The sequence below is a fragment of the Orbicella franksi genome, chromosome 7 (assembly GCF_964199315.1).
Source record: "Orbicella franksi chromosome 7, jaOrbFran1.1, whole genome shotgun sequence".
In the NCBI taxonomy this organism is placed as follows: Eukaryota; Metazoa; Cnidaria; class Anthozoa; order Scleractinia; family Merulinidae; genus Orbicella; species Orbicella franksi.
In genome coordinates, this window is record NC_138151.1 from 21721325 (window position 1) to 21731324 (window position 10000).

Sequence of the window (10000 nt, forward strand, 5' to 3'; positions counted from 1 at the left end):
ACTTTTATCCCTAAATTATCCTGCATGTCCAAATTGAAAGAGGTGACAAACTGTCAGTTAGGTGAAAAAGACGCTTTTGTTTCCTTTATTTATTTATAGAACAACCAGGATCCCCGGTCATCATATCTTCGGCTTCAGACATTCAAGCCACTTCACTGACAGTAAAATGGACTGCACCAGTTGATAATGGAGGGAGTCCTATCACAGCATACCGAGTGGTCATAATAAAGGGTAGCACTGAGATAAAGAATGTCAATATTACTGACCCTGGAATAACCAGTCTGTCCGTTGGAGATTTGGAGCGATATACCGAGTACAATGTTAAGGTGTTTGCCAGAAATGTGGTCTTTGAAGGAACAGGTGCCCAAAAGACAATCACAACAAAGATGAAAGGTAAGATCTCCAGGGGGCAGCTTTCACTAAGTTTCACCAAATAAACGATAATCTTATTACCATGTTGTTCATTGTTAGGATTATTATATCGCCCAGAATAGACATAAGAACTCGTGGAATTCATTGATCAAAATAATAGGGATCACTTCTATGAAAATTATTATCAATCAGGCATTCCCGGAACACCACAAATTATAGATGTCCCTGCAGAGGTGCAAAGTGATGAAGTGACCTTAAAATGGACAATGCCAAGCAGCAATGGAGCGGACATCACACAATACACTGTGTATATTCGAAACGTTACCAGTAACGATACCGTAGGAGACTGGAGAAAGATTGAGGTCATTTATGATGTCTCTATTCATGCGTACGTCGTCACACTCAAAAAAGGGCAGAAGTATGACTTACTGGTGACTGCAACCAACAAATATGGAGAAAGTTTGAAAGCACAGCACTACATAAAGAGAATCAGAGTTTTAGGAGGTAAAGCTATGCCAAAATTATTATTCTCTTAGGGGCTATTTATTCAACTGGTTCTTTCTTTCTGATTTTTCTGTTTCTCATTAAAAACAAGTGAGCAAAACTTCCCAGGCAATTGATTAACATTGGTTTTAAAGTTGTAATGCCTTGGATCGCCCTCAGCGAATTGTGGTTACTGTTGTCTTCAATAACTGTTCCTCCAACTTGGACACATTTTTCCAGGGCTAATTTAGGTCCGTTTTATTTTTATTTCAGACTCCACAAAGTCAACTACAAACCAGGATCAAATAGGTAAACGTCTGTAGACTACTTTGTTTGACAAGGTTGTTTTGGTAAGACTGTTATTGAATTTCTAAACTTTATTATAAATGTTATCACCCACAGTTGTGAGATGCGACAAAGAATTGGAGATTCTTCATGCTGTTTATCTCAGCGTCATAATCCTATTGGTGATAATCATACTTGTTATTAGTGTTATCCACTGGAGAATACGTCAAGGACCAGGTACTTTCCATTCGCTTCATACGCATGCTCTGACGGGTCGTAGCCAGGCTTTCGTCAGAGACAAGGCAAGCTTTGCGAACGTCAAGGGCGTAAGCTCTAAAGGGCGGTGAGGACAACCCCCCTCAAAAAAAATAGAAGCTCTAAATGCTATATATAGGGCATTCTTCATGGGATTTTGCAGAACTCTCAAGTTACATTGCAATATTTCCTCAAATAAAAGGGTCGGATCTGGTTATTTACGAACTCACCACTCGAGGGTCTTCACATCATTTGATGAAGAATTTCTGTAAAAATCTCATAATTCATAGGGAACAAATTGCTCTGATCAACAACTTGTCTTCTGCCCTTAATTCCCTCACCTTAACTGGGCTTCTATTTCATGGGCCGATGGTAAACGCTTAATTTGTGGAGATTCTTTTCCAAGTAACAGTATTTTCTGCTTAATTTTTTGATGAGGAAATTAACAAACAGGTTAGGTCATGGGCGTCATCATTTTCTCCTGTCTGTATTTCTAAGACCGACCAATGGAGTTTCCCTCTGTGACATAATACACAAGGGGTACATATAACTTCCCTCTTTTCCTCATTGACAGTTACTCTTGTTAAGATTGACTGCTTTGCCTTGGCTTTCCTGCCTACTATCACTATCTACTAGTTCTACTTGATTCCCAGTCTGCCAAAGACTTTCCTTGCTGAGTTTTCCCTCTCCTCCAAGGGGGTACTCATTAGATTATTTTATTATGTGGCAAACTGGTCCAAGATGAAAAGGAGAATTCTGATTGATTCCCAGAGCGATCCAAATTTTTCAATGCCGACCGATAAGATGGTTCGCTCAAGAAATAGTTTCTGTGAATTCCAATTTAAAAACATACCAGAAACATAAAACAGTTTGTTGTTAAGTGGAAATCCTTTTTTTCGTTCCATATTTGGCGGACAATTTTAACGAGAAGCGACCTGAAATATGTGAAGAAAATGCTTAACTTTCGCTCGCGCTTTTGCCGAGATCGGATCACAGGGACACATCAATTCGTTGGCAGAGTTTTAAAAGAGTCATTATAATAAATGCTTTACTGAACTAACTTAGTCGGTTCGTAATTGGGAATTCTTTGTCCTGTTCTTCTTTTTTCAAGTTTCGACTTGCGAATAAAGGAACTCGACAAGTGTTTTCCCACCACGGATCTCATGCGAGTTCAATAACATAATATATGGGGAAGCTCCTCCCAGAGGTGGAGCTTCCCTATATTTTACCCTTACCCCCTATAGAACTTTTATAGAACATTTATGAAGAACGAGGTGACCCTTTCCTATACCTTCCATGGAAAATGACGCACCCTACGGTAGAAACCAAGTATACCTGTTCTATACAAGCCCATGGATAGAGTAACTCAAATGAATGAATGAATGATCTAGTTGTTTCTTTCATCTGTTCGAGGCTTTTCATTTACATAACTAAACGTCAATATTTAAATGGTAGTTTTTCCTACTCTTTGTACGAGAGAGAGAAAAAACGGAGAAATCTTGGGCACAAACCCAACAGAAATCTTTGCTAACCTCTGACTCACAAATAGTCGTTTTAAACGCTACATTAAATATTCCTTCCTTTCAAAGGAATTTTTTAAGGCGCTGAAAGACATGCAAAAAGCTCTGAATAATACTTTTTATTCAATTTGTTTCCCTTTTTTTAAAACAAGTTCTTCTTTTTTACAGGGGTTCTTAGGCTAGAAAAACGGTGAGTACAACAGCCAAAACTTGGTTTCAGATAATCTCTGATATTCTTATTATTACACGGCTGTGTCTCACAAGGACTGGGAACTACCGAATTCACGAATTTGATTGGCTGAAATCGATATTGAAAGCGGTCTAGCTTTTCCCATCTAGACCGACATCTAGACCGGTAATGTTTTGTGGTAAAAAAAGCTGCAGACTAAAATACAAAAATATTGGCTATTTTCTTCTAAAAATATTCGTTTACACGGAAATACCAAAAAGCCTGATGAGAAAAAAAAAGTAAAGAGGACGAGCACACTTTCGCAGAATTAATTTCAGATCATCGCCTTTCGTAAGCAAAATGTCAGCTAGCACAAACCAGTTACATTAAACGAATTAAATTGTTCTTGCTTGCCATATAATAAGCATCTTATTAACCAAGCTTGGTCGGTCTGTACTCACGACCTCGGTTAAGATTCTCCCATAGAGACCTCCTGCTCGGTTAATAAGAGCTAAGTATACCCTCTGTCTCAGGAAAAAAGATTTAATTAAAGGACTGTTTTAGAAAGCAACAACTAGCCATGATTGTTTGCACCACTTCTTATTTCAGAGAGTTCAAAATAAATTCGTGTTTTCTAAATTCCAGCGTCAGCAGCTTGTCATCACAAGCAGATTCTATTCACATGGTAAGTCCCTCTTTCAGTTTGTTTTCCAGTATATAGAATCGAGGAAGAGTTCGTTTTGATGACATTGTGCAATACAAAAATACTGGCAACAACAGTTTGGAACATATCTAGGGATAGCTTTTCCAATCTTAGAAATCAAACGATAACGTCCTCGCGTCATTTGTGTACACCTGCCTCAGTTCCTCTCACGTTTATAAAGTTCTTTTAATCGGTTAAAATCCTGACTTATTTTCTGTTCTCTTCAAGAGCACTGTTGACCACCAGGAATTAGAATTTCAGTTCACAGAGACAAGTGACGCTACCAGCATAACCTACGAGATCCCTAATAGTGTTGGAGATTACATGCCGCTTCATCCATCAACAAGAAGCTGGGAGATCAGTCGACACCAAGTCGATATCATTAAAAATATCGGAAAAGGGGCTTTCTCCCAAGTTGCTAAGGCAACAGTCAAGAACATAAATGATAACCAAGAGGTCATAACAGTGGCTGTGAAAATGTTGAAAGGTTATGGAAACTTATCTTTCAAGCTTCTCATTAAAGCCTTATGGGATCCTCAGGTTTTTTCTTTTCATCATTGACGCTAATCGATCAATCCATTTTCGCTATGATACCTGATAACTGATATCTTATTAGTTATGTAATTGATATGAGTCTTCCATGTCATTTGTTCATCAATTCTAATTTCAAGAAATTTTGTCCATTTAACCTGCTCAATTTTTTTTATTGTTGATTGTGATTGTTACTGGCGTGTTAATTTTTTTTTCTTTCTAGTTTTAAATGTCATAAAATTTGCTTTACTAACATTCAGCGTTGGTTTGTTGTGAGCTAATCATTGTGATACTTTGGTGATCTCTTGATTGGCTATTTGTAGCATTTGATTAAGGTTTTTGTGTTGGAAGATTAAATATGTATCGTCTGCAAATAGCATATATTGAAATAAATCTGAGTTTCTGAAAATATCATTTATATAAATAATAGTATTGGTCCTAACACTGATCCCAGCGGAACTCCACATTTAATTGTGTCACTGTTTGAGACTGCTGTATTAAATTTTACTATTTTTTTACGGATGGACGGATCAATATTTTCAGAGGTGCTGAAATTTTATTCTTAATTAATTTGCCTCAAATAGACAACGCTCCTGATTCCGACAGGGTGGACTTGCTGTCAGAACTTGAGGTGATGAAAAACCTGAAGCCTCATCCACACGTGATCAAGCTGATGGGATGTGTTACTGAGTCGGGTGAGAAAAATGCTTTTAAAATAATATCACATTTACATTTAAAATAAATAAACAGGACTCGCCCACTGAATATTTATCGTGTCTAGTTGTTTTTAGTTTTTAACTTCACATAGCTGCTATGTAATTCCTCTATTCGTTAATTGATTGATCGTGTTCTTTTACTTCACATGATAGCTGTATTTCCTTTCTTTTAGACCCGTTACTGGTCCTTATTGAGTATGTGCCGTACGGTGATCTGCTGGGTTATTTGAGGAAGAGTCGTGGGCTCAGTGACACGTACTTTAACAACCCGGATAGAAAGCCGAAAACCAATCTAACTTCAAAGCAGTTGATGAGGTTTGCATGGCAGATAGCTGACGGGATGGCTTATTTGTCGTCAAGAAAGGTGAACATCTATAATAATGGCAAATCCAGTCACTTCTAACAAAAGGCGAAAACAGATCATTCCAGTGGAAAGCCCTTTCTTCGCCAAGATCCCATTCAAAAAAACATGTCATTGTGAGACTTATTATTCAGCAGTCCAACTTTGAACTAACAAATCAATTGTTATGCTGCGCAGTTAAGCCAATGTGATGTCAACAGGTGAAATAACCATCAATAAAAATGTTAGCCATAATATGTTTCTTTCAGATAATCCATCGTGACTTGGCGGCCAGAAATGTTCTTGTTGGTGAAGGAGAGAAATGCAAGGTGACAGATTTTGGAATGGCGAGGAATGTTCAGCAGGATGATATTTACACCAAACAAAGTCGAGTGGGTATCATAGATTTACCGAGTTTCCCAAAATAATTATCTTTATCTGACGAAATTTCTCTTGTAAAGTCTACCATAGGATAACACGAGAAGTCTAATAAGAACATTAGACTAATTAAGAGTCCCCGTCCATAAACAGGGAAAATAACTCAGCGATGGTCAAAAATTTGATTTCGCTCGTATTCCTATGGTAGATAGGCTAGGGCATGACAAAAACTACTGGACAGTTTTTTTTTGGCAAAATATCCTTTTATTTCAAAGAAATATGCAAATTACCAAATACCGTTAGAATCGTCATTTGACGCACCATTTTATTAAACAAGTTTGAGAGCCTCGCATGCAAAACCACATCATTCTTCCGTCTTTAAAACACTCAAATATTTTTGTGCAATGTTTAATTGTGTACTGGGTTGATTTTAGGGAATGTTGCGGTTTTTGTTGGGTGCAAAATAATTAAATTTCGAAGACATGTATTTCATTCACTTAAAAGTACTTCGTAAAAATAATTTATTTTCGCCATGTGCAAAACCTTCAAATGGATTAAGCTTCTGGTGGTTGAATCGCATAAGGATGGTCTACAGATTCCTGTAAAAATTTCTTTGGGCAAATGATTGTGAGCGACGCGAGAGCTTTTCAAAGTACGTTATAAGTGCAGATATTTGACTATCCGTCGTCAAATTTCAATTTACGGGTTAGACATATATTTTAGCAAGCGCCACATCTCTTGAGCTATCTTAAGTCGAAATACACACAGAGCTGATAATTTCGAAATGTTCTAACCTTATTTGCTGTAAAAAGCAGGTCCAAAAGCCGATTTGACGTGTTTCTGTCACCATTCGTCGCACATAAAGCAGAAGTTTGCTTTTGTTCACACAACGTCCGATGTACATCGCCAACTCTCAACTTATCTAATGGTCGAATACCATGACCCTCTTTCTGTTTTCTATGACCCTCTTTCGACACATATGATCACCACTGCATCTAAGTCAAAAACGGCTAAGTGATTTGTAGATAGTTGCTTGCTTTGCGCTACACCAAAATATTACGTTCGATCATCGTTTGATCTATTGCTGCTTGAATCCTTGCTTGCAGCGGTTCCTTCTTTGTTCGTCACGCAATGCTGTCATCCCATTTTAGCGGGCAGGGGTAGGAAAATTTCTATCCAAATAAGTAAGGCTCCGTAAGGCTTGGACCCACAGGGAGCACACAATCTTGTTGAGTAGGAAGAGATTAAATTAAGCAATGAAACGAATGAATAGTTAACCATTGCCCGTGTTGTCATCTTTTACCAGACAACTGCTACCTACACGCCCTGCGTAAATGCTGTAACGCTTAACTCGTACCTACCTACATAGAGTCAATTCAAGACAATCATGATAGACGTCATTCTCGGAGACCCAGAGGCAGTTAGTGGGGGCGGGAAAAAGTCTAAACGGGTCTTCGCCCGAACTTTTTTCTCACCCGTTTAGACTTTTCACCGCTCCCAGTAACTGCCCCTGGATCTCCGAGGTATTTGATATTTGAGTGTTTTAAAGACGGAAGAATGATGTGGTTTTGCATGCGAGGCTCTGACACTTGTTTAATAAAATGGTGCGTCAAATGACGATTTTAACGAAATTTGGTCATTTGCATATTTTGCATATGCAAATAAAGGACATTTTGCCAAAAAACTATCCAGTAGTTTTAGTCATGCCCTAGCCTATCTACCATAGGAAAATGAGCGAAATCGAATTTTCGACCATTGCCGCGAAATTAAGAATTTGTCTGATTTTTACAGGCAGGCACTCTTAAGACAAAATCCGATAGGAAATCGACCAATTTCAGCTTTTATTGGACAAAAATCTTGTACCAGAATAATGTTATGTATATGAAAATCCTTTTTGTATTTTCTGAAAGCTAAAGCTATAAACAATTGCCTGAAATAAGACCAAAAATAATTTCCCTTAGGAACTGGAGAAAATAAAATTCAAAGTTCAAAGAAGTTGTGCAAACACAGGTAAATTTTCATCATCAGTTTCATTTCTCCCGTAATTTTAGGTGTTTCATATGGAGTTCAAAATTTGTTTGGTGTTGTCAGAAATGATTTCTTTTGATAAGATATTTAAAACAGTCGCACAGAAGTTTGCAATACGATGCAAATAATAAGTTTTCGTCCACTTAACACTCGAACTTCTGGTGGATTCCTTCTTAACATCATCATCATCATCATCATTATTATTATGACTATTATTATTATTATTATTATTATAACATTGATTGAAGTGATTTTAATTGGTGCATGTAATTTTTTTTTTAGCTTTTAGGTCGTATTTACTCAAAAATTAATTTCCGCAGCGTAAACTTGTGAAATTGTTGATGAACAGAGTGTATCGAATTCCTTTTCTTCGAATCCCTTTTCTTATTTTTTCTTATTTTCTTATAATGTTTAATTATTTTACCGGAAGAACAGCAGAATTTTGGGAGAGTGACTCTCAGCTCCCAGGAGTTTAATATTTCGTAGCACAACGTTTCGTTCTGTGAATCTATGAATATTCCGTATTGATGTATTTTATTTTTTAGGATAATTTTTTTTTCTATTTTAAATAAAAAAATTATTATTATTATTATTATTATTATTATTATTATTATTATTATTATTATTATTATTGCCATCTTTCAGGGCCGGTTGCCTGTTAAGGTTACAGTATACCTTCGGGTCGGCAATTTTCTTCAAATTTGGATTTTTGAGTCAAAATAGAGGGCGAAGAATAATCTCTAATTTCTGAAAAAAAATTTTGAAAAAGGCTAAATATTGGCGGAGAAATGGCGGTTTTACGTTTTCACCGGAAGTAAAAGTTTACCTCTTGATTGACAGCCCCATGGCGCGTATGTAATCAACCGAGACGATTTTCGCGGGAATTACCTATATGGATGTCACGAATTGACTACTCAGTTGATCAGCATTGTTGTTCCGACTACCCAGCATTTTTGATATTAGGCGTGTCTCTATTAAGTTATAAGTAAACATAGACCACGTTTAAACCATGGACCGGTTCGAAAAAGCGAAAACAGCGAAGAACGAATGAAAATACATCAATGAGTGAAGAAGCGAAAGTTCGCCACGCGGATGAAGCTATAGTTATCGTATAAAGCGGGCAAATATTCGTGGTGAGAGAAAAGAAAGGTTCTGTAAAAATTTCGGAACTTGACAGCAATAACAGGGATGCTGACAGAGACTCTTCTGATGAGTCCGATATCGACGAATCGTCGGACTCATTGAGACCATTTGAAATATTATCCATGCACAGTTGCCCACACACAGTTGCTCTCCGCGCTGTCTTTTGTTTGTTTCCTTCGCTCAGCCACTCTAGCGTTCGTATCCTTTTTAGTCTTCCCCATTTTGCCAGACCAGCTTCAAGAAAAACCGAGCTACAGAAAAATTATCTCTCTGTCTTCGGTTCCTTGAGCGCATTGCGAAACACAAGAGTTTTTTAGAAATTCGCGCGTAAATTTCACCAGGCGGTTAACGGCAATAAACGTTCCCTGCACTGATTGGCTTAGTTACCTGAGAACCCAGTTGAAGGCGTTTGTGGGCGGAGTTTGTTCGCGAAGCAGAAAATTTTTCTTAGCGCTGTTTTCTCGAATAAATTTTTTCACTTGAAGCAGACACTTTAAAGAGTTATAACTCAAAGGGAATTTGTTCAATTGCTCTTAAATTTGGACAGTGGCTAGTTTAACATATAAACTACAAAACCGTGTCTGGGAATTGTTAATTTCGAAATACTTTTTCTTCGAGAGCGATTTTTGTACGATCACTCCACATTTTTAAAATCCTATTTCGAAAATGTTCTGTAACTTTTTACTGCAATCGCATATGCCAAAACGCAGACACGTTTTTTAAGCGCTTTGGGCCCTGAAACCGAGGAAAAAATTAAATTGGCGAAAAACGAAATTCGCTTTGACTTGTAGCTTTCGAAAGGTGATTCGGGCGCTCGCATTTAGTGGTCGTGAAAAATTCGACAATTCATTTTCTTTCAAAATTGTTGGTGTAGTTTGATAGCCAGCTCCATAAGCTTTAATTTGATATAGGGGTTTAGGTATCTACAGCTTAAACTGCACGCGCTACATCGCTTGCGCGCGAGACACCCCTGAAGGTATACTGTAACCTTAAGTGGACGGCTTATGAAGCTTTGTTATATGGAACATACACCACACAAAGTGACGTGTAAGTACTATAAATAACTCGGTGATAACG

General features: G+C 37.5%; 1 protein-coding gene across 3 annotated transcripts in view; it reads left to right on the plus strand.

The window, feature by feature from the left end:
- The window catches only part of LOC145492296 (muscle, skeletal receptor tyrosine-protein kinase-like), an 18387-nt gene that overhangs the window by 4333 nt on the left and 4054 nt on the right, over positions 1-10000 (plus strand). The window contains exons 5-16 of one of the 3 annotated variants that reach the window (XM_081471715.1): positions 100-393; positions 565-876; positions 1129-1164; positions 1258-1377; positions 3084-3105; positions 3694-3769; positions 4016-4274; positions 4903-5013; positions 5208-5398; positions 5644-5766; positions 8426-8443; positions 9918-9970. In XM_081471715.1, coding sequence (XP_081327841.1) covers positions 100-393; positions 565-876; positions 1129-1164; positions 1258-1377; positions 3084-3105; positions 3694-3769; positions 4016-4274; positions 4903-5013; positions 5208-5398; positions 5644-5766; positions 8426-8443; positions 9918-9970 — 1615 coding nt within the window. Of the gene's footprint in view, positions 1-99; positions 394-564; positions 877-1128; positions 1165-1257; positions 1378-3083; positions 3106-3693; positions 3770-4015; positions 4275-4902; positions 5014-5207; positions 5399-5643; positions 7366-8425; positions 8444-9917; positions 9971-10000 lie in introns of those variants that run through there. The other 2 variants (XM_081471714.1, XM_081471713.1) reach the window with 2 other exon arrangements.